This window comes from Rhipicephalus microplus, chromosome 9, assembly GCF_043290135.1.
Source record: "Rhipicephalus microplus isolate Deutch F79 chromosome 9, USDA_Rmic, whole genome shotgun sequence".
In the NCBI taxonomy this organism is placed as follows: domain Eukaryota; kingdom Metazoa; phylum Arthropoda; class Arachnida; order Ixodida; family Ixodidae; genus Rhipicephalus; species Rhipicephalus microplus.
Genome location: NC_134708.1, coordinates 37,590,106 through 37,615,450, shown reverse-complemented (window position 1 = coordinate 37,615,450; position 25,345 = coordinate 37,590,106). Strand labels below are relative to the sequence as shown.

General features: G+C 47.8%; 2 protein-coding genes across 2 annotated transcripts in view; one reads left to right on the top strand and one right to left on the bottom strand.

Moving 5' to 3' along the window:
• The window catches only part of LOC142772074 (uncharacterized), a 28,861-nt gene extending 5,064 nt beyond the window's left edge, over positions 1-23,797 (top strand). The window contains exons 2-8 of the mRNA XM_075874181.1: positions 12,601-12,778; positions 13,792-13,916; positions 15,212-15,319; positions 16,860-17,279; positions 19,887-20,160; positions 22,364-22,519; positions 23,731-23,797. Coding sequence (XP_075730296.1) covers positions 12,601-12,778; positions 13,792-13,916; positions 15,212-15,319; positions 16,860-17,279; positions 19,887-20,160; positions 22,364-22,519; positions 23,731-23,797 — 1,328 coding nt within the window. The remainder of the gene's footprint in view (positions 1-12,600; positions 12,779-13,791; positions 13,917-15,211; positions 15,320-16,859; positions 17,280-19,886; positions 20,161-22,363; positions 22,520-23,730) is intronic.
• The window catches only part of LOC119163693 (uncharacterized), a 74,495-nt gene that overhangs the window by 16,095 nt on the left and 33,055 nt on the right, over positions 1-25,345 (bottom strand). The gene's annotated exons all lie outside the window — the stretch shown is intronic.

Below are 25,345 nucleotides of genomic sequence, written 5' to 3'. Positions count from 1 at the left end.
GCAGGAGCTCCGATTTAGCGGCGGAACATTCGAGGCCAGTGTCGCGAAGGTAGTCCTGCACCACGTCGACGGCTTCCTGCAGCGTTTGCTCTACGTGGCCGTCATTTCCCTCGGCAACCCAGAGGGTGATATCATCGGCGTACAAGCTATGGTGGAGGCCTTCTATCTCAGCGAGTTTTTGTGGTAATCCGACAAGCACGAGGTTAAAGAGCATGGGCGAGATTACGGATCCCTGCGGCGTGCCCGTACAACCCATGTATATGTCCTGCGATTCTAGTCCGCCGATCGCTAATCGGGCCCGGCGGCCCGTAAGAAAATCCCGTACGTAGTGGTACGTTCTCTCGCCTAGTCCCAACGCTCGTATACTTTTAAGTATCGCAGCATGGCTAACGTTGTCGAACGCCTTTTTGAGGTCGAGCCCGAGTATCGCTTTGGTATATTGTGTGGGATTGTCTACGATATCGTGCTCGAGTTGAAGCATAACGTCCTGCGTGGAAAGGTTACGACGGAACCCCAGCATCGTGTGTGGGAGCATGTTTCGGTCCTCGAGGTAGTTGGTAAGGCGAGCGAGAACCACGTGTTCCATGACCTTACCAACGCAGGACGTCAGGGATATCGGTCGAAGGTTGTCAATCTGTACTCGTTTGCCCGGTTTGGGGATCATAATTATGCGCGCCGTTTTCCACGAGTTCGGTATAGCGCCCGCATTCCAGCACTCGTTCATGTAAGCCGTCAGTTGTTCTATCGACTCATCGTCCAAGTTACGTAGCGCTTTGTTGGTTATCCCGTCCGGGCCTGGCGCCGACTTTGTGTTGAGCCTGTGCAGCACCGCCCTCACCTCTGCAACGCTGAAGTCCTCGTCTAGCTCCGCGTTACCCTCACCCTCCCAGGCGTATGCCGAATGCGCGAGGGGGCTACGTGACTGAAAGTAACGGCTTCGCACGTCATCTAGAAAGTCCGCGTGGGTGCCCTTGTAGTCGTGCAGCAACTTGTTAAACTTATGTGCGTGCGATGTTTTCATCTCCTCCGGATCCAAGAGGTGCCGGAGGAGATGCCACGTCTTGGCCCGTCCCAGCTGGTTCTCCATCCCATTGCAGATCTCTTCCCATTGCGTTTTGCATACCTGTAACGCGTGCTCTTCCATGTCCCTGCTTAGCCGTGCTATGCGTCTGCGCAGCGTTCGATTGTGGCGTTGACGCTTCCACCTGTCTTGCAGGCTGCGCTTGGCTTCCCACATGTGTAGGAGTTTGCTGTCTACCACTTCGAGCTGTGCTTCTGGCGGAACCTCCCGCGTCGCCGTTTCTAAATCGCCCTTGAGCGTCGCAGTCCAGCTATCTATATCCTTAATAGCCGCACTGCCACGATTCTGCTCTTTCCGGACTTTGCGAAACGCGTCCCAATCCACCAGCCGGTGGTTCTTGCCCTTGGTACCTTCCCGATGAACGCGGTGGTGAGGTTCAGCGTCGACCTGGATCTCGATCACTGAGTGATCGCTACCCAGGTCCTCCTGTGTATTGTGCCATCGCGCGCTAGCAACGTTCTTGGTAAATGTGAGGTCGGGTGAGGTGTCTGCACATACGCTGTTGCCCCTGCGCGTAGGCGCGGAAGGGTCTGTGATGAGCTCGAGGCCCTCATTCTGCGCATCATCCCAAAGGCGCTTACCTTTTGGCGTTTCGTAGCCGTACCCCCACGCCGCGTGGGGCGCGTTGAAGTCGCCTGCGATGAGCAAGGGCCCGTCGGCAGCTGCCTCGCGCGCCTCTCGCAGTAACGTGCTAAAGCGGTGTCTGGCTTTGGGTCTGCTATACACGTTCAGCACAAACAGGCCGGGGCCGCGCCCTTTCGTCGGGATGAGCTCTATGAATACATGCGGTATGCTAACGTTCTTAAGTTCGCGTTGCGCCACGGTGAGGTTGCGTCGCACCAGCGTTGCAGCGGCCGGTGGGGCTCCCGCGGTCACAGCTTCGTCTATAGATTTGTACCCCGCCAGCTTGACCGGGTCATTGGTTTCCTGCAATAGTATTACGTCCGGTCGTTGCCGGCTACGTAAGAATTGTTGGAGAAGCGCCCGTTTCCTCCTGTACCCCCTGCAGTTCCACTGCCAGATAGTGAACGTGTTCCGTGTGTTATGCTGTTGTGGGCGTTGTGTTTGTGTGGTTTCGTGTCGAGCCATGGTGACTGTACGTGTTATGGTTTGCCGTCCGGCTGATCCTGCGCCTCTTCGTCAGGTAACGGCCTAAAGTACGGTTTCCCAGTCGTTCGTACTGGGCGACCCACTGCGCCCGGAAGTCGCATTTCGATATTGTCTATGCGCGTTTGAAGCGTCGCGACCATTTTTGTGAGCTGAGATATTGCAATGCTCAACTGTTCGGTTTGTGCGGTTTGCTGAGCAATTGCGTTGTTAAGTTGCGTGGTTTGCTGCGCGTGTTGGGTCATTATCGCGTCTACCTTGTCGTCGAGTCTATCGACTCGTTCGCGGAGTTCCTTCTTGCGTTTCTGCGATTTGACGTCGAATTGTTCCGGGTCAAGTGCCTTACGTTTGGTGGGTGCGGGGTGCGCGTCTCGAGCCTCCATGACCTCCTCCCCACTCTCGGCTGTACTAGCAGGCGCGTCGGCTGCGACGGGTTTAATTGGAGGAGGAGGAGGAAAGGGAACTGTCGGGGCCTCCCCCTTCAACGTGGCAATTTCGTTTCTTAACCTTGCATTTTCCTGTTTTAGTTCTTGGATTATTGATTCGAATTGATCCAATCGTTTCTGCACTAGACTTTCTGACTCGCTGTTGCGTTTGTAAGCAGAGCTACCGCGTCTGTCTACATCTGGGTTTCTATCAATGGCAGTCTCGGTTCGCGTTAGCGGTGCGCTGGGCACGCGTCCGGAGGCGACGTCCACCCACCTCAATTTATGGAGGTCAACCTCTCCTCCGCCTTTGGCTGCAGCTGTGTGGTTGGCTCGGGCCGTCGACGTGCTGCGAGGCTTCGCTGAACGGGGTCGGGAGACGCTGCGAGACCGGGCTCGAGAACGAGTACGGGAGCGAGTGCGGCTCCGCGCGCGGGTCGCCCTCGAGGCCGATCGACTGTTGCCGCGACGTCGTCTCGGTGCGTGGCGTCGTCCGTAGCCCTCCTCCCCGTCGTTGACGGTGCTGCTACTGCTGTAGGCAGCCTCAGCCTCCTCGCGCATTCTGCGTTCCCACTGTCGGCGCTTGACTAGGTAGGGTGTCTTGTACTTAGCTTTGCACTTGCGGTCTCCGGTGAGGTGACCCTTTCCGCACAGTTGGCACACCGGCTCGCACCGATGATCGTCGGGCGGGTTGCCGCATCCGCACCCACGGCACTTCTTGTCGTTCGGGTTGGGGCACACGTCGGCCCTGTGTCCCAGACGACCACACTCGTAGCACATGTCGATATGTTTCTTGTAAAGAGTGCACCTTATCACCATCCCGCCGTAGTTCACGTAACGAGGCACGTAGTAGCCGTCGAAAAGGATTATTACGTTGGTCGTGTTTCCCATGCGCTTGGCATGCAGGACGCTCGGGTTGCGGTGGTTAACCAGACTTCTCACGACGTCCGCCGGCTTTTCGTCTAGCGATATGCCCCTGATGAGGCCTTTGGACGTGTTCTCCGGAGCCGCTCTGTAGGCACTCGCTTCGAACTCGCGGTCGCCAATTCGCAGCTTGCAAATGCCTCCATATCGTCTAGCGCGATCTTCTGACGGCGTGCTTACCACAATAACGTTTTGTCGCTCATTGAGGCAGACGCTGTCCTCCTCGGCTACCTCGCGTCCCACCCCTGCAGCGTTGCGTATGCAGCAGTGGACGCGGTCCTTCTGGTAGTGGGATACGTTGAAGCCATCTCGGGGTCGCACGATGATCTTGTAGTCATCCGTCGGCAGGTTGGGCATTCGGCTCGTCATGGCGATCTTCCGCACGTACTGCGTCGCTTTCTGTATAAACGCCACCTTCTCGGTAGACGCTGGCGTTGCTTGCTGGTTCTTCGCATGGTCGGCGTCTCCACCCGCCTTCTTGGTGTTTCGTTTGACCTCGCACCATCCCTGCTCTTTTCCGAACTCCGTCGGCGATATCTCCTCCCCTTCGACTTGCACGAATTCCATTTCGGGCGCCGGCGCAGCGGATGGGGCACCCGCTTGCTCCGACGACTTGTCAGGCCTACCGTGCCTTGTCTACTGGCTTGACTGTCGCGCCAGCGTGGCGGTACGGGCAATCTTCGAAAAGTGACCGAAACACGGGCTCACCTGCACAAATGGTATCGGGAGAGACCGCAGGACTTTCGCAGTCACTTGGGAATACTCTGAACTGAGTGGCTGGAAAGAAATCGCCGAAAACCATAGAAAATCTGCGGAGCCGATGTGACGCGCGTCCGCACACCGTGGCCCCCTAGCGGCCAAGCAGAAGTCAAGGAAACCTTGAATGATATCAAAAATGCTCTCAGGGCGGTGGTCGAGTCGATTGCGGTAATTGACAGCAGAGTCACAAAGATCGAGGCTGACCAAGTTGAAGCTTTTCAATCAGCCGAGGCTACTGCAGCCCAGGTAATACCTAAGGTCAGGATCGTGCAGAAGGTGGCAACCCGTAGCGTCTCTCAGGAGAGAGCTTTTGAGGGTCCCAACAATGGCGGGACACCTTAAAAATTTCGTAATTTGGCAGTGGAACTGCTGGGGCTTCCAACCAAAGAAGGCAGCTCTCCAGCAGTATATTAAATCCAAGCCAATTCGACCACATGTTATTATGCTACAGGAGACGCTTACGGAAACAATGAGCCTGCCAGGCTACAGCCATCACATCACGAAACCTCCAGATGGCCGCGGTATCTGCACGTTTGTGTCCAAGAAGTACACTTACATTGAACACAATTTGCACATGGCAAATAGCAAGATTGAACACTCTATTTTAGAAATTATACCTGGCAGCAACCTCAAAAGTAGCATTTTCATACTCCACAAATATAGCTCTCCAAAAGGCAGGCACCATCGCTTCACCTCATTGTTATCAAAAGCCGTTACGATTGCTAGGAATGTGGGCGCACCCATAGTTATAGCGGGAGATTTCAACGCACCCCATCAAGCTTGAGGCTACTCTCGCACCACTGCCAAGGGAGCCGAGCTCTGGCAAGCGGTATCGGATCTGAATCTTACTTTGGTCACTGACCCCATGTTTCCTACCCGCACTGGAAATTCTTGCTCTAGGGATACTACCCCAGACCTCACCTTTGTTACAACCAAAGGGGAGGTATCATGGTTAAACTTAAGAGAAAACTTGGGGAGTGACCATTGTATTTTGAGTACGACATTACAAATTCAAGCAAAGCCCCCTAAAGCTTTCAAATTTACAGATTGGGACCTCTTCCGTAAGATCAGAGCGAAGAGCGCAGAAGAGATTAATGACTCACCGAATTTCGACAAGTGGCTGTCTCAGCTGGTCGAAGACGTCAAGTCGGCCACCAAAACAATAGAGACTGATCTACCGGTCAATGAAATGGATAGTAGGCTTGCTCATCTTCTTGAGGCTAAAAGCGCCCTCCTAGCCAGGTGGAAAGCACACCGTATGAATCGAAGACTGCGAAAACGCATCGCAAGTCTTAACCAAGAAATAACAACTTACTGTCAGACGCTGGAAAAAACAGCATTGGGACGAGATTTGCAACAAGTTGGATGGTCCGATGAAAGTTGGGGGAAAATGGAACCTCCTTAAACACCTGCTGCAGGAGACCAAATCTAAATCCAACCATACGTGCTTGGTAGACCGAATACTGCACTCAGAAAGGAAGGTTAAATCGGACACGGAAATAACGAAGTGTCTGGCACAGAGATACCTCCCTTTGGACACAACCCGGCCTCCTTCTGGCTACGCGCAATACACGAAATCACCAGCCTTCGAGTTGGACAAGCCCTTCCAGGAAGAAGAGGTCCACACCATCTTAAACAGTCTTAATGGGAACTCCAGCCCGGGCTCGGATGGTATTACAAACAAGACACTACGCAATTTAGACGATGTCTCTGTCACCTACCTCACCAAAGAAATCAATCGTATTTGGGAGACGGGGACTTTCCCTGAGCAATGGAAAAAGGCGTCGGTTATTCTCATACCTAAACCTGGCCGGAGTCCCAGTTTTAGCAACTTACGAACCATTTCACTGACGTCCTGTATAGGCAAGGTCGCCGAGCATGTCATCAACGATCGAATATCAAAGCACATAGAGAAGACTAACCTGTTTCCGTACAACATGGTAGGTTTTAGACCACACCTATCTACTCAGGACGTCATGAAAATGCTGAAGCATCACATCATAGATCAGGAGACAAAAGACGTTAGAGCTATTCTCGGTCTGGATCTTGAAAAGGCCTTTGACAATGTCTCGCACTCCCACATACTTGCCTCCATCTCCTCTCTCAACTTAGGAGCCAACTTTCACAAGTTCACCAGCTCGTTCCTCGGGAATAGAAAAGCCACTATACAGCTTGGGGATCTCAAGTCTGAGCCCTACGATCTCGGTTCCTTCGGCACCCCGCAGGGCTCAGTCGTCTCCCCACTGCTTTTTAACATTGCAATGTGCGGCCTTGCTGCAAAGCTCTCAAACCAAGAGGGCATCAAGTTCGCCATCTACGCGGACGACATCACCATATGGAGTGTCGGTGGCTCGGAGGGCTCTGTGGAGAACTCTCTTCAAGAGGCCGTAGACTGTGTTGAAGTCTACATAAATGAAATGGGCCTCAAGCTCTCGCCAGCAAAGTCCGAACTTCTCTTATATCGACCCACAAGACGGGGACCCAAACCCAAAAACTGGCAACCACTGGCTGACATCGACATTAGGCTGCACACGGCATCGGGGCAGCGTATTCCAAGGGTGGACTTCATACGCGTTCTCGGCATGATTATCGAGGCTAATGGACAGAACGGCCGCACGATCGACTGTCTGACTTCTAAGGCGGAAGGGGTCATCCGAATAATCTCACGCATTTCCATTAGTCGGGGTGGTCTTCGAGAACACAACCTCCTCAGACTATTCCATGCATTCTTGATGAGCCACATAAGCTGTGTCGCATCTATGCACAGGTGGCAACTCCATGAAAGAAATAAATTGAACATCCTCATAAGGAAAAGCATCAAGAAAGTTCTTGGCATTCCTATGCGCACAAGCACTGAGAACCTTATGAAACTTGGAGTCCACAACACGCTTGAAGAAGTTATCGAGGCTCAACAAACGGCACAGGTTGCCGGGCTTTCGATCACACCAGCGGGGAGAAAGATTCTGATTGACACTGGAGTCAACCTCCTGACGCTCGAAGTGCAAAATACGCCACTCGATGATTATATACGCTCTCGCATCAAAGTATGCCCCCTTCCACGAAATATGCATCCACAGTACAACGCGGGCAGGCGTGTCGCTCGAGCCTCCTCTTCTTTAGCTCAAGCTCACAAACAATCGTCTGTTTCATGCTTTGTTGATGCCGCCCAGTATGGCGTTTCCGCTCGCTTTGCGGTAGTATTCGTAGATACTAAGGGTCAGATTTTATCCTCGGCGTCGGTTCGAACCCCTTCTTCTTACAAAGCAGAACAGATGGCCATTGCACTAGCACTCCTTGATCCACAAAGGACTGATATTTATAAGGACTCTGAATCCGCTGCTAGGGCCTTCGCTTCTGGTTCCGTTTGCAAGGAAATATTGAGAATTCTCGCTCACAAGGAACTCACCCACCACACAATTATTTGGTTCCCTGCTCACCTTGGCTTGAGGGTTGGAGGCCTTCCCAATGTCAACGAGCTAGCCCACTCCAAGGCGCGAGGCTTCACTTACCGCGCCGGGACTTGTGCTTCTCAGACAGAGGAGTCAGCTACCAGCCTTCATTTTAGGGACATTTTGACTACCTTCAACAAGATCACGAAGCATTATCAATTAGGCCGTAGGTCATTTCCATTGCCACACGAAAAGTTGTCTAGGCCACAGGCAATCTCTCTTCGCATGCTTCAGACGGGAACATACCCTAGCCTCGTAACCTATAGCCATTACTCCGATATTTCAGAACTTTGTCCAGACTGCCAGAATCGCAGTGATTTTAACCACATGCTCTGGAGGTGCCCCTCTTTACAAAGAAAAAATGAAGAATTTTCTGAGAATTCCTTTCATTTAATGCTCACGAGTCCGGTTCTCATACAACAACTCAAGGCTGTCCAGAAGGCTCACGATGCGGCGGTGAGGCTGGGCCTACCCGTCCCAACGTGGGTGCGGCCCGCGATCCTACCCCTATAAAACGGGGGTGGAATCCTTCAGGACCCCAATAAAAGTTTTTCATCCATCCATCCATCAAAAAAAGTGCGACATGCATGACCTTCTCATAAGCCCCAATTATCATGTTCAAGCTTGTGCAATAAAAGCGTTAAGTCTGAACGCTTACCGCAAAAGCAGAAACTGATTACTCCTATAGTACTCATAGGCTTAGACATTTTAATACCGGTTGTAATAATATAAGAATTAGGCTTTATATTTGTGCACTGCTCAATATTCTTCAGCCCTCCTGCGTTATGCTAAATGCCGATTTTATTTTTTTCAACATTTTTGCATAAGTGTTCTGATTCATGACGGTTGCCCAAAGAAGCTATATATTCAGCATAGTTTTCTTTTTCCAAGGAGTGATTTTCATGGAACTGCCTTGCTAGTTGATGAATAAAAAATGACAGCTTCAAAACAAATATTTTTTCTCATGATATTGAGGAAAAACAATTTTAGCGACCGTTTGCAGAAGTGGCGTGGGCCAATCACATGGCTTGAAATATCTAGGTGATCATTGACGCCTACGGACAGATTCAGCTATGGGAATAATACACTATTTAGATGAAATATCTGGGCTAGTTCATCGATGGTACTTCATGAGGCCTTGAGATACTGGTGCTTAACGAATATTCAGTGCTGAAAAGTTTGATCAGAACGAACGTTGTGATTTCGTGATTGATGGCTGGAAAGACATCATTCTCATCCCTTTCCAAATTACCTTGATCATGAACCTGTAAACATTTTTTAGAAATATATTTCAAGGTATAATACTCAGATCACCTGCCAACGAATTCAACAGCCAGTGAAAGCAAGGCAATCACAGCGTCTTGATTCATGAGTTAAGAAAAAAATAAAAATGACAGAAGACAAGACGTGACCTGTCTTGTATCATGTGTTCGTATTCCTTAATGAACATATCAAGTGGTATGTCCTCACCAGCTCACCCAGCAACAAGTTCTTTCTTTAGCCTGCATAGTGTAGTGCTACGCAAATGCTTATGTGGAATATATTGCAGCAAGATGGCAAGCTGGGCCAGTTATCCTTGTCAGCCTCTTCTGTCCGTCTGTTTTTTTAGTGCGCTTCAACAAAATTTTCAACTATAATTATAAGAGTTTCACGCAGCAGCAATCTTTACTATTATACGCACTATGTAACACATTCACATTAAAAAACAACGTAAAATACGACGGAAAGTGATAAGGGAGATAAACAAGGTTATTCGCACTCGCTTGCAACAAGCTTCAATTGTGCATAGTCATCAAAGTCGTCTAAGTACAAATAAGTGAACTGTACCCTCGATATCACAGTTTATTCTTATGGAATGAAGTCCTTACGGCTGGTATTACGAATTTACTTCTTCTACCTATGACAATATTTTTCTCGTGGTATTCAGTTAGCATCACCAGCTTGTGCACTGAAACGTACCGCACCCAGATTAAGAGGGCACACGCGGACTTAAAAGTGCTTTCTCATTCGGAAAGCTACATGGCCGGTGCAAAAAAAAAAATGAAATCGCAAGCGAAGCATCAATTCGCGCATGTTGCTTGGTGGTAAGTCAAGGTGGAGATCTGCACAGGTTCTGAGGGTAGCCCGAAAGTCTAAACGTGGCCCGGCACGATGCTGGGTTCAGGTAGGCTGACGTATTCTAATCTCCACTCGGGCCTGACCATGCTCGGACTGCTTAGTTTCTTTTTTTTTTCTTATTCAGCGCGCTGAGTCAGGTGCAATGACCGTGTCAAGCCCAAAATGTCGATGCTGTAGCGGAATATTTGCGATGAGCATGCAAGATGAGCGTTAAGATTATCTCTCTGTAAAATATTCACCCTGTCCTCCAACTGAGGTACTAAACTTTTGGAACAACAAGCAGCCCAAATACCAAGGTTTTTATGCACGAGAAAAAGATATTAGCCATTTCAGCTAGCAGTGTGAGCAGAAAACAGAACTTCAGAACGTCGTATTATATGATGTAGAAACGCCACGCTTCAATAAAGCCTGAATCATTTGTTAGCTTGTTATTTTGACCCGACATCTTGGATTCTTTCTATATAGTGACTGTCACATGTCTTTTGCTTATGTTTCGCTTTGATATGTTAAATAAACTGCCGCATTCTCGCAAAGCGATATCTCGTCACCACAGCAGACATACATACTGTTGGGCCACGCCATGCTGGGCCCGGGTTTCAGTGTTTATTAATATATTATCTGGCGTTTAACGTCCCTAAACCAGGGCATGCTTATAAGAGACGCAGTAGTAACGGGCTCCAGAAATTTCGACAGCCAGGAGTTCTTTACCGTGCACCTAAATCTGAGTACACGGGCGTCTAAAAGTTTCGCTTCCAGAGAAAATGCAGCTGCTAAAGCAGAGATTCGATCCCGTGACCTCCGGGTTCACAGTCGGGCACCATATAGACTAGATCACCACGGCGGGCTTCTGTTTTTGTACGTCGGGCCGGGCGGGCTTGAAGCCTTATAGCATGAAGCTCGGGCAGGTCTGCGATGTGGTCGGGGGACCCGGGCCGGGCTCCGGCACGGTAATTCGGCCTGAGCAGAGCTATAGCTGGACAAGTCAATCATTGCTTTTAAAATCGCCTATTCACTATTCGAGCAGAGGGGCGGGGGGTGGCAAGTGAAGATGTGTGGCGTGGTGTCTTGTTAAAATGAAGGCAGTAATTATTAGATTAAAGCATTTTAGTGCTTGATTTAGGGATTTGATTGTGCCACCATAGTAAGCGCACTTCTTCTTATCTCAACTTGCTCCGTGGTCCATGCGTTCGTATACTACTTCTCTTGCCACAACAGTTAAATTAAAATGTTTGGTGCTATTTGTCGGAATGAAGATGTGCCATGAGCATACTGGTAGGTGCATTCACGTCGAGCATTGCTGCTGGTGATAAACACTACAAAACGTTGTGCAAGGTCGTCCACATCAACGCACACTTGCCAGTGGCGTAAATCTAGAAACATCGTGTGCTCAGATGTGGGTGCACGTTAAAGAACCCCAGGTGGTATAAATTTCCGGATGCCTCCACGACGGCGTCTCTCATAATTATATGGTGCTTTTGGGACGTTAAACCGCACATATCGATCATATAAATAAAATCTAGAAACATCACCAGTGGGGACACACACCTTGTTTCGATAAACGCTGTAGTGGTTATTTTTATTCGGAGAAAAATTAGAATCAGGCCCTGACATCAAATGAATCTAGTATGGCTTACTGGATAATTTATTTGCCTTGTTTTCTCTAGTCCTTTCTGAAAACTATCGAGCGGAAGTTGCGATTCCAATAGTCTGACTCAGCTGAGGGGTATTCAGCACCGGTGAACGTACAAAAAGAAAAAAAAAACATAGCCGCGACAAAAGTTCCACGCGCTTTATACTTCATTGTCAAGCCATTCAGAGATACATATGATATTAAAAATAGAAACTTCATAAAGGGAGGGGGGCACGTGCTAGGGGTGTCATTCCTAGTCTAATCAGAAGGGGGTCAGGACACCCCTGACACCTCATGAGTTACGTCACTGAAAATAGACAATCAACTATGTAGTTTTGTTAAAACACAATTAACTCTTTATACCGATTGGAAACATGGTCACAGATGGAAACACGGTCACAGGAGGCCCAGGACGGGGCACCACTTGCGAGAGCTCTTGTCGGCGTCAGGAGATGGCGTAGAGCAAGTCCAGTTGGTCAGAGCTACGCTGTCGCCGGAAATCGGCGTCAGGAGATGACGTAGGGCGAGCCCAGTCGGGCAGAGCTACGCTGACGTTGGAGATCGCGAGGGCACCACCGGTCGGCACGGAATCCAGCGAGCGAGTCCGGAAGTAGACACGAAGCGCAAGCCGTAAGAAAGTGTGCGTGTGCCACCTCTCGTTTGGTCCTTGGAATGTCCGCTCGATGGCGGTGCTTCTATATGGGGAATATATGGTGAAAAAATGCGAGATGGTGGTACTTTGAGTGTTGACTAGATGGACGAACGGACACACAGACAGATGCGTGGACGGACGCATGGATGGCTGCACGGACGGATGGACGCATGGACGGACGCAGGGGCGGATGCATGGACGGACACAGGGATGGGTGCACGGATGAACGTGTGGACGCTCGAACAGACCCACGCACGAACGGGCGGAAGGACGCACGGACGGTCACACAGACGGACGCATGGACGGACGGAAGCAAGAACGAATGGACGGACGGATTCTTCGCTACGCTCTTTATCTTTCACCCCGTGTATATGGGGCCATGTTTTTTCTTCATCTAGAATCTTTACGAACTGCCACATCTATGAATCGTAACGATATTTTGTTGTCCTGCGCAGTGCACGTGCCGACGGATCCAGCTTTGGAGCGTGTCCGCGCAGCAACCGAGCGCGTGGACACCCAGCGCTACGAGTCTCTCAGTCAGGCACTCCAGGTCGTCCATCACGCTCGCGACAACTTCCCGCCGGGAGCACCGGTCATCCTGCTGCCGCTGTTACTCGGCATCATCTTGAAATGGTCAGTAAGCTGTTGTAGTGCACATCTATCGTCCTGCTCGTGGCTTCAAAAAGGGTAGAAACATAAAATACTATAGACCTGCCGGCAGCTTGAGGTTTAGAAGTCGCATCGTTCTCTGACACCATTCGTGTAAGACGACACGCGATCGAAGAAGTAATAAAAAAACGAAACAATTTTCACTCAACCTATAAAAATAAAACGTGAATTATAGCTTAAGGTTGTTGAAAACCAGCGCATTGTCTGTCCTCTCGTCTTGATCACCAATTTCAAGTACGGCCATACACCTCGAGGAGCGATCTTTTCAAACACTTTTTCCTCTTCGAGAGCAACTACAAATTAAAACATGTTACCAGCCAATTTAGCTGCATGGTTGCACGACTACGGGTCAATTCTGTGAAAGTACGTGACTCTCGCAGTAACGCTTAAAGAACCCCTAAGCCACCCTAGTTCAAAGGTGACGTGGTGGTTTCCTTCTCCCCTTCGCTACACTTGCTACAAACGCTATCTCCACTTATTTCTTTATCAAACAGGCAGAATGTGAGCACCATCTCTTGAGCCAGTCTGGATTTCACGGTTTTCAACTGCACGCTGCATGCTATCTCTGCTCGCGCAGTGGCAAACGCAGAAAACGAATTCAAGTCAGTTTGTCGCGCATGATAAGTCATGCAAGACAAGACGCAACGGGCATGCGACTGCGTGGTAAAGCAGAGTGCGAAACAACTGACAACAAATACCTCCCGTATATCGACCATTCGCGAGCGCACTTCATTCTGACGTCGCGTTCGCGAATTACTGACGTCACGAGTTGTGCCGTGAAAACGAGAAATGCCGAGAAAGAATAAAATGCTCCTATTTTGTATGTAGCAATTTCGATGGCTGTTTAGGGGCTTTTTAAAAAAGGTGCTGCGGGTAAATGTAAACGAACACGAAAGAAAGGCAAAAGCTACCTCATGAGTGCGTTGTAAATCCGCCCGTTGTACAGAGCAATTTTTTTGTACTTTCTGAATTCGCAGGTGCTGCCGTCGCAAAGAAGGAAGGCCGATATCACCGTCTTCATTTTGTTCCGAAACGTCACGCCACGGCCACTTGACCCCAATTGAGCAGTTAGATGATTGGCTATCTGAGAACAGAGAGCTGGGTAACTAATATGAAGTTGTTCGTCGTGCTTGGTTGTGGTCATGCCAATAACGCAATCGCGTGCGTGCGTGCGTGCGTGTATGTGAGCGGCCACTGCTTTACGTTTTGTTATTAAATAGTTCCTAAACCACACATTGTGTGAAATTCACTCACGGTGTCGCAGCTGTGCACGAGCATAAAATGAACGAGTAACCTTGAGAACGATTCAGGGTGGTGGCGTTATAGGGGAGTATTCCAAATGGGAGATTCCAAATGGATACGCACTCTAGTTTGAACAATATGTTTGTTTTGTAAACCAGTAGAGTTTGGCATTGGTGTGGAGCACTTTGTAAGTGACGTCGTAAAAACCTAAGCACTCTGTTAGCTGATAAAAGCACGTTTATCACACTCGCACATCAGGCGAGATTACTTGATATTGTCACACCTGGTTACTTATAAAGGCTTACCATCTCTAGATGCTGGTTTGCTATTCCATATTAGAATTTCAGCTGAGAACGGTGAGCGAAATACGCTGTCTTACGTTTACTACGATTTAAAATGGCTAGCCAGTGCTGACACTGATCTTGAAGACGCCCTGTAAAACGTTTAGAGCATGGTCAGAAAACGCTACCGATCGCTAGTAGAGGCTTCCGAGAATACGCAAGCATACTTTTTTAGCGCAGCACGCGGCCTGGAATTCACAAATAATTATCAAAGTCAGCTAGAACTTGCTTTCTCTTCCCTCGACAAAGTACGGAATATGCCCAAAAATCAAGCGTAGATAACCCATCTATCAGCCATTGGCTGACTTGAACATGGCGTGCTCGGTTGTCACAGAAATCACCGTGAGAGGCCGTCACTTGTCCACGGGTGCGCACACGATCGCGCTAAAAAGCCGCGTATTGAATGAAAAAAAAAGAAAAATGAAGTCTCAAGGTCACAAGGCGAGCGTGGCGTTTTTTGTTGGCCCCTCCCATTCTCCCTGCTTAGCTTCTAGCACTTTCGCCGGGACGAGAGAAGAGGGAATGCGATCGCAGCGTGTGACAAATATTTGTAACTCCGCTCGTACTGGACGGATTCTTAAATTTTTTGCGGTGTTGAATTAGTGAGGCAATACGCTTTTCCAGTGAATTGATTCCATGGTTACTCAAAAGAGTGTTTCAGGGCACCTTTAAATGTTGCACAAGTCCAGTTGAAGAGCACCTTGATCAGTGTCGTTAACAAGTTAACTGTGAGTGGCACAATCATCGACAGACATGGAGATTTTGCTGATAACACTGCGCCTCCGTTAATGCCATGTGTTGCTTGCACTACCAGGTCACCCGACACGGCACATTCACCGAATTCGCCGTCGGCGTTTTTCGCAACAGCCATTGGTCGTTGACTTTCCAGTGCTGTCGAATAATGCAGAAGCAAGCACTGCAGGTGAGCATTCACGAAACACGAACACTAGGAACGCGTATACACGCACTACAGGTTATACAGACACGTTCTGAAAGTATTGTACGTTATTCATATGTTTTCTCATTGTGGGATATTGCGCTCGGATTGCTACGTGTGGGGCTTATATTAATTTAAAAGCCTATTGGAATATTGGTTTTTGTTTTCCAGCTACTTATTCTCTGTTTTTGTCATTTCTTCCCGCTCCTGCGCTTGTGTATATTGATTATTTGATATGTGGAATTTAACGTCTCAATACTACCATACGAGTATGAGAGACGTTTTAGTGGAGGGCTCCAGAAATTTTGACCACCTGGGGTTCGTTAACGTGCACCCAAATCTTAGCACACGTGCCTACAGCATTTCAGCCTCCATCGAGAATGCAGCCACCGCAGCCGGGATTTCATCCCGCGACCTGCGGGTCAGCCGCAGAGTAACTTAGCCGCTAGACCCCCGCGGCGGGGGAAGAGCTTGTGGATAGGTAGGGATAATAGTCAGGCAGGGTTCATATGCCTTTATCCCTTTCAATCTAGACAGCCTGTATTATTTTTCACATTGAAAAAAACCTATAGAAGAAACAGCCGCAGCCACATATAAACAGGTAGCTGTCGCATAGTCGCTCTACAATCACTCAACCCAGCTACTCGAAGCCAGAATACTCGTAGTGTTAAATAATCATATGGTGATTTTGGAACGTTGAACCCAAACAATATTGCTTAAAAATAGAACCTGGGCTAAATGTTTTAACTAAATCTTGCAGCGATTTCTTCGTAAAATCAATGCCTTTAATGATAAAGCTGGCCCTAACGTATGAATATTTTGTATTTCTGTCATAAAGCTCTGTTGGTGCTTTTTTTCGGGGTCGCTAAAGCTGGCGTTCGGCTACACCAAATGTCATTATTAAGACAAAATACGTTATTGAGACAACATCATTAAACAATGTCATTATTAGGCAAAAACAAAAAAAACTGAAAATTAAGCAGTACTTGAAAATACGTCAAAGGCGCGTTCCAATCGAGCGCGAATACGAAAAGCAAAGAAGCAGATCCGCAAAGCGAACGTGAATCATCTGCAAAAGTGAAAACTCACAGTCGCTTGCCCGTGTTAACGCTTGAGCTAGTTGATTCAACATCGCAAAATTGAGACGGGACCCACAACAGCGTTTTTGTCCGTTGTTGTACCTTCTTCATCGTTATGTCCCGTCCGAATTTGTGGATGTTTTTTCCCGTTACACGCTTGCCCGGATCACGCCCAGATCACATTTTGTGCGCTGAAGAGTTCTACACTTTGGTCGCAGCCAACCAGGATCCAAGACGTGCTCACGCGGTATCACGTAGTGTCGGTGCTTTCCCAAACTTCTGCGGCTCATGATTTTTTCTATTCGCAGAGTCACGGCTCCCAGAGCTGCGATTAGCCTAAGTTACATTAAGCTTCGCCGTAAAATATGATTCATTGTGTGCACGGCGCGGCAGTTCGAATTCCGCAACGACCGTATATAAACGCCCCCTTGTTTTCTTTCTTACAGAGAGCCACGGCAGCCATCGAGCACAGGAAGTAACCACTGCTGACACGATCCAGCAATGGCTACGCGGTATGGCGCTCCCGTTCGAACACCGAACTCGTCGACTTACCGACTTCCTCTCTGTTAGGGCTAGCGACGTCCTAGGTCTTCGGGCTGGCCGAGAAGTGCCACGACGTTCGAGAGGCAAGTGGTGCTGTACGGCGGCAGACACAGTCCGAGGCACGGACGGTAACGGTATTAGAAGCGACTTCGTGGAACGTTTGCAAGACTGTGCGGGCTCGGCGAGAAAAGATGGCACGGAAGAGACTGCGGTATTTGGAGATTACGATGACGAAGGCAAGCCTCTGCTAGAGTTGTCGGATGACCCTTCTGACTGCGAAGGGAGCGACGGCGAGGAGCGGCGCTCTGGAGGAGGGGATGCCGGTAAGCGTTAGTCAGCTTCAAGGCGTACTGTGACAGCCGCGATTTATTAAGGCGAAAGCCTTAGATCCATCCTCGAAACGTAGTGTTTGATCATTGGTATCCCGCGGCATCGGGGACGAGAGACGCGAAAAAAAAAAATTACACACACATTCCCGTAAATGAACCCTGATGAGCATGTCAAGCAGCTAGTCATGACGCGGGGTTTACTTAAATGCGTTCTCTTGGTGCATCTCGGTGATGGATAGTTTGTTGAGTTGTTTTTTGGTTAGACGTGCCCCCCTTCCCCTTCCCCCAACTGATTTGCATGCCTATCAGGGTTTCATTACGGAAAGATGTGTGTCAACTGAGTTGCGGTACTTTATTTGACGCTCGAGCAAAAGTTGGTTTTAGATAGACAGCTTTGTCACCGCGTTTCTTGCGCCAAGTGAGACCTCGGTCATGATAATGCATCAAGCATGGTTTTAGAAGGTAGTACTACGCCCTAAAAAGGTCCTTCGTTGCCATTGAGGCGGGCTATGATATCACACTTGCATGCTTCTGCGCATTGAAAGGTACCGCGCCCCTCTTAGCGTGAAGGGGCGGGGCTCTCGATTTAAGTTCACTCCTGTCTTCTCTTACTCTATGCCTCCCCTTACAAAAGGAGCAGGCGGGTGTTGTTCCCCTCTGCGTGGCAGTTGTCAGCCTGTTTCCTTCCTATTTCCTTTGTGCCTTCATGTTTTCTGTGCGTACAAACCAGTGGAATATAATTATTGCATGGCACCACTGTTCGGACAGTGACAACCTATAATCTCACCGCTATTCACCTGGCACAAATATCAGAGGAGTAGCACTACCATCATATCAGGCTAGGGCCTTACGTATTGAACAGTGTCTATTTCATTTTCGTGTTGCAAGAAAACACTGATCAGCGAAAATTAAACGGACTTCTAGTTGGTGAAATTAAGGTTAGACAAATGAAGGCGAAATGAACTGGAATTGACTTTTCACCTTGAAACTAACATCTTAACGTCAACTTTGAAATTTCAAAGCAATTTGACGAAATAGGAACCTTGTGTAATTAAGGCCAATATAAAGAGACAATACTGAAACAGTCTTTGAGAGTGTTGCTCAAATTTGTTTTTTCATACACTCAAATCGCAGTCTGATAACTGAAGAGATAGTTCACAAACTGAGAAGTAGGCGGGGGCAGAAATTGAAATATGTGACTTTACGAGAGATACAGTTGTAGAGATCTGGCCAATGGGGCTCTCTCAATGCATAGCCAACCTTCAGTAAACGAGCGTGTTTATCCAATGCCAACCAGCCAGAAGGTGAAATGTTTGAGGGACAAATTTCTTGATAGTGGAGAGCCAGGCTAGTCTGCGAAGAAAAGCATTTCGCTAAATTGATTGACTGCCCGAAGCAACAAGTGTTTCCTTCAGAAATTACAGAGTCTGAAGAGTCGAAATGTTCGATTTTTTTTATCTTGCAATTTTGTCACTCACCCCTGATGGGTTCATGTGGCTGTTACAGTCAGGTTGCGGCCTAGTTAAATGGCTCTAAGCGCTGTCATTGTACATTTTGACAGCATAGATGGATTAAACGTATGGCCGGAATAACATCTAAAGACAAGAGGAATTCGCTATTCCGCTCGACAACATGATCTTATTATTCATACACTTAGTGTAGAGGAGCAGGGCGAAAGGCGGTTGCAATAAAGAACACAAACGATCAGACAAGGGGCTATGGATACCTTGTGTGCTTTATTCTGCCCTAGTCATTAAGAGTTCTTCCTTTCAATAAGTTCAAACAACTAGCTGAAACGTTCCGCATGTACTTGGTGCTTGGAAATTTGTTTTGCTAGTTGATATAGACCGTTAACACGACCTCGCGAATTTTTCTTTCTAGTAGATATAGACGGATGACACGATCTTGCAAGCAAACATCATAATAGAAGAAGAGAAAGAGTAAAAGGAAGAAGTGGCAGGGATGTGAACCAGATGCTCGTTCAGTTAACTATCCACAAGTTGCGAAAGTTATAAAGACGAATGGTAGGCTAAAGCTGCCTTTTTCATTTTCTAATCTGTCAATGTATTCATCCTTCAGCCGCACCCCTCCGGATGCTTTCTGCCCCAACTCTGGTTCCGCAATGCCTCCTGTATCCGTTGCATCGCGAGCTTTCGGTACTCTTAGCCGAGCGACGATCTGATATGATGCTCTTTTCATGTAATACCGTAGTGACGTTGGCGCCATCAACTCTGTGACATTGCTACGACGTGATATGATGACGTCATCACAAAGTCTCGATACTTTGCATCATTCATGTTGACGCCGACGCCGATTTCGAAGTTTCCCGTTTGGTGAGGCATTCAAGTTCCGCCTTAACAAAGCAAAAAAGGAGGAGGAAGGCGCGATTCGGGTGGAATGCGTTGCGGTTTATTACATGCCTACGATGCTTCATGAAGTCTGGTTGATTTTAGGAGCTATATTATTGACCGTGTCGCTTCACTGCTTTGTGAGGCATAGGAGGGTGCTTATTGCCCACAAGCTTCTCGTATTGTTCTTGCTGAGACCGAAGACCTTGATGCTTCAGTGATATTTTTTTTCACCATGTGCACTCGTACGCAGACCACTCGGACATAAACACCAGCGGCCTATCAGAGGAGACATCGTACATGGAGCTGCCCAAGTCCGAGCTGTCATCGGCAACCCCGAGCACCTGCTCCTTAGAAGTTCCGACTCAAGATGCCTGGTTCTCGGTCGCTGCCACGCTCGATCCCCTGGTGGCCGCGCCGGCGTCTCGGCCGAGCCCGGTGCAGCAGCCTCGCAATGTGTTCGAGCAGCTGCTTGAGGCCTGCGGGCAGCAGGAACCCGCATCCTTTTCCGCAGTACTGGCTGAACTGTAAGTGCGCGTGCAGGGCAGGTTCTTCGTGTTAGCGATCTTGCATAGCGCATGGGGAAGCAGTGTTGACTGCGGAGCGTTGAGAAAATGATAGGCAACCAGCGTCTTACTGGTTGCCTATAAAATACTGGGCGTGCATGCAAAGAAACGTCCGAGATGCCACGGCAATGGAATCTCTAACAACTGGCACTGTTTTGCAAATGATATTCGACGTTCGTGCTTGACTTCTGCGTGGTTTCCGAGCTACATCGGCCCTCCCTACTAATTAGCTCAACTTTTTTGTTACTCTATGCCTTGTGTGTCCTCATTCCACCACCCGCTCACCAGCGTTCACTGCTGCAACATATTGTATCAACCAGCATCTTTAGTAATTTCCACTAGCAGGCCAGCTAGTGGTGCACAGTACACAGCTGTAACCTGACAGACGTAGCAAAAAACCAAGGCTGCTGACTTCAACTAACCTTGACCTAGTTGAAATCAGCCCTCCGTTTTTTGACGTCGTGGTTTGTTGTTACGTTGGTGCTCGTATCATATACCTACTAACTGTGTATAGACCCACCCAGTTCGGTGCAGTACTTCTGACCTTGCATCGAATTCATTTTGACAACTTGGCAGCGTGAAGAAACATTTGTTTGCGCCACCACGTTGTGATAATCCATATACAACTAGCCCACCTATCAATCTTCTGTTTACATCAAATGTATGCACGTGATTTAAAGCAGGCTGCTCGTATCCCTTCTGGTTATACTTGATTCTTACATAAGTAGCTATCCTGCAAGCGCCCGCAGCAAGAGAGACACTTTTCTGTGCACAATGCATGGATACTACAAAACTTGATACTATTCAGTATTTCAAGCCCTTTTAAAGGACCAGATAGCTGATGACATAGACAAACGTTTTTTGCCTTCTAATTTCGCTGATTATGAATGAAATTCAAGTAAATTAAAACCTCTAAACTTATTGACTTATTATCAATAGGCCCACCGGCATCTGCTCGGAAGAGACGGTCCAATCTGTATAGTATTACATGGCACTGCCAGCATTACATGTGCTACCTGGTCACTACGGTATCGTTTACAAAATTTCTTCATCTTTAGTCGATTCGCAGAACACTCGGCATATGGGAGCCGCTCCAGCCACGCACATTGAGAGACGGCCGCTCCTGGGCAAATAAATAAAGCGAGCGCTCTTGAGTGCGCATGCATAGGGCAAGCAGTCTCGAAGCAGGTGCCTGTGACGAAAGTGCGGACTCGCTTCCACGCCCACCACTGGGGCCTTGTATTGAAGATAATGAAATTTACTCTCGTTATCACGAACGCTCATATATGCAAACAAATTCTGCGAAGATTACAAAGGTAGCCTATAAGGTTCAAGAAAGGGAAGTTAGACGACCATCGGTTAGTGGCAAGAAGCCACAAGAAAACCCATACGAGTTTCGCAGAAAGAAATGTCTCTTTGTTGCCGAAACATTCATCTTGGTCAGGGTATCAAACCCGGGACTAACGCTTTTCCGGGCCAGTCGCTCTACCAATCAAGCTAACCAAGAAGCCGGCGATAAGCAGCGTGAGGGCGATTTCGTCGACAACTCGAAGCACATGAACACAAGTAATGGAAATGAGTTCTGCGGAGACCGGCAAGCTGACGGAGGAGTTAAGAAAGGAAAATGATACAACCACCCATTAGTGCCACGGAATCAAATAGAAGTCCGTACGGATTTCGTGGCGGCTTCAGGCTGCTAACGGGTGGTTGTCTCATTTCTCTTTCTGAATGTTCACACAGTGTGTTAATGGTTATAGTGAACTAAATACTGAGTTTACTAGGTTATTTATGTTACAACCATAAATACGGAAGCCGCAGTAAGATCTCCGGTAACAAAGCAATATTCAGTTCTTGTCGAGACTCAAAAGTCAAGAAGTAGCATGAAAGAGCGAAATAAATATTGAAGGAAAAAAAACAAGAGCACATTTTAACGAGGTTTTTGTGAATTTTTTTTACTCACTAGTCAGCTCACTTGTCCCTAAGTGACCCCTTCGCTATAGCCTGCTCACTTGCCCCTAATTGGCCCACTCCCTAGCCGTTTCACTTGCCCTTCACTGGCTCACTAACTGGCCCACTTACTAGCCCAGTTATGAATAAGATCACGGCCACGTGCAGTTGGCACAATTTTGAGGGGGGGCTCACGTTCTTATACGAAACACTGCAGGGGAGTGCAGAACTGCGTGAAGCTTCACGAGAGCGAGCACGCCGACATTTTCCTGGTGTACTCGGAGCGCGGCGACACGATGGTTCTTAAGGTGTACGACTGCGCATACATCATGCAGCACCTCTGCTGCATCATCAATGAGATTCGCATAGCCCGGTGAGTGACAGAACACTTGCCAAACTTATAGCTTTGCCGATGGCTAGACGTTTCAGTTATTGTGCAGCATTTACGGGCCATAGCGGAACAGCTCGTAAAAAGGAGAAAAGACCACATAAAGAGAGACTAACAATCACTGACTAACTGGAGGCTTATTCCTAAGAACACGTCAGTTTATAGAAAATAATGTATCCACGTTTTTTGTATTACTGACCGATATTTTGTCTATTGACACTAGAGAGATTCAGACGAAAGGAAAGAAGGAATGCGAGGGTGCGTTTTTTTTTCTCGCAGCTCCGCAATAAACCATCATCAACAGAACAAGCCGACAACTTTCTGCGTGTCTGGGATACTTCCCCAATGTAAATTAGGACGCACGTCTGTGTCATAACACACGGCCTTTTATATTAGAAACGCGTAATGTTCAATAGGAAATACATGGGACTCGTATTGCGGTGTACAGCGCATAACTACTCGAACTCATGACTAACAATGGGGGTCACCCACTAACGCTCTATCTTTTGGGCATGTAGGTAGTGCATCGATCCTTTTAGCGTCCAAGTATGTCGACACTCGATGACCTAACTTTTTAAATATGTATCGTGTCGAAGCTTCGGCCACTCAAATATATAGGAACTTAAGCTCCTGTCATCACCAACACATTATCCATGTAATTCTCACCTTCTAAAGTACACAGAGACCCTGAGCACAGAATTTCTAACGGTGTAGATTATTGAATAAAACCTCTGGAGAATATGGGACAAAATATCTACCATAGTAATTTATAGCACTTGCTGAAAAAAAAACGTTCAGATTCAGTCTCGGTTAATTGTCAAAAAATATTTTTAATCAGGCTGTGTATGAAATTTTGAACTTCTCATTTCACCTTCAAAGGTCCTGTCTAAACATACTGGATACATACATTGAATACTGGATATGCGCACTGAAAATACCAAAATTATCGAAACATATGCACGAAAGAACAGATTGGTGAGTTTTCCGCCGGCAGCAACAAGGGAAAGCTCAGAAACTTTTTCCATGGTAAGGATAAAGTTTCATCACCAATAGATTTCATCACCGGTTAACCTTCCTGGATGTCTCAATAAACGTAACTGTTTTTATCATTGACTCACAGAGATAAATTGTAAATTTTGAGACAAAATATCATCTGCTTTAAAATATATTTTGCCTTTTTTTCTCCTTCACCAAAGGTCCCTGACGACGTTGGCCAACGGAGTGGAAAACCAGACAGGAGGCTTTCCTCAGGTTCATATGTAAGTTGAATACACGGAGCACTTAACATAAAACGCTGGGCAAGGAGAGCTATTAAACTTCCCAGTTTGCTACATGAGGGTCGGGTTATTGCTCAAAATTTTGTATGTAAAGTTCCGACAGAAGAGCACGTTCATAAAAACGATAAATATTATTCGATTTTTCTTTGATTTTAGACGCAAAATGACAACCCAAGACGAGCCCCGCCTTGGTGGTCTAGTGGCCAAAACACTCGGCTGCTGACCCGCAGGTCACGGGTTTGAATTCCGGCTGCGGCGGCTGCATTTCCGATGGAGGCGGTAATGGTGTAGGCCAGTGTGCTCAGATTTCGGCGCACGTTAAAGAACCCAAGGTGGTCAAAATTTCCGGCGCCCTCCACTACGGCGTCTCTCATAATCATATGGTGGTTTTGGGACGGTGAACCTCACACATCATCATCATCACAACACACGACGAACAATTGGACAAAGCCCTGTTACGGTTATTGTCCACCTTGGTAATATTCTGCTTCTGCGGTAACACCTAAAATGCCATTGCACAGCTATACTTAAATATATTTGGTAAGTTCAGGTATACTTTTATAAACGGAAATAGATGAAAGCGAGAACAAAGTGATATACTGAAGTCGTGCGAGTCACATTGGTGAGCTACAGCTGTAAAGGGCCGGACAGGGAATTAAATAAAGATACTAATTTATCTATTCTTTATCTACTCAGTTTTGCCACAAGCTGGTAACAAAGCTCACTGTGGGTATTCCAATGCATTCTATCGGTGTTTTGTAATAAAACTATAAAGAGTTTGCCAATAAAAGTTATCTGTTTATCCTTTTTAGACAGATGTACGAGCTGCCTAAATTACTTTGCCACCCATCCAAAATCATACGGGTTCGTTTCTCTAGTATAGCGGGAATATTTGAATCATCGTACAGTCATTTCGGTCAGAGATTTTTGTTTGCCCATATCATATACAGTAAGGAATTGTTTTAACATCGATATTTTAAATCGAAACTCTGTCTGCAAACCTCCGAAGAACTTGCTGATCATGGCAGTGGCTGCTCGTGCTGTCCAGATGCAAAACAGATTCCTCGCCGATTTCTGATTGGCCGAGGCTTTAGATCCCTCTCCATTGAAAACAGGACCTAGAAAAAGACAGTACTAACCATAGCTTCGACGAATAGATAATTAAACCACGCATCCTTCTGTGTGGGGTACATAAGAACACCAACTGTTCTTCTATACCCCACAATTTTGATAGTGATGGTGCTGACATCTTAAAAAGACCACGGCGAAGTACTACATTTCGTGAATGACGAGTGCCCAAAGGTAGCACAGTGGAGTGCCAAAGTGGAGGGTAGGGGGACAGGCACTAGCCCACAGGGTCCAGGCGTGACATTCACCTCTGGTGGAAAGAGTCGACTTGGAAGCTAGAGGGAAGGCTCATGAAGAGAGGGGGAGAGCCTTGAGATTGCGCTGTGCCACTGCCTGTCCTGGAATCGGCAAGCGCGTTGGCGCTCCCGTATGTGCATCCAGGGCAAGGCGAGTAACCTAAAACGAA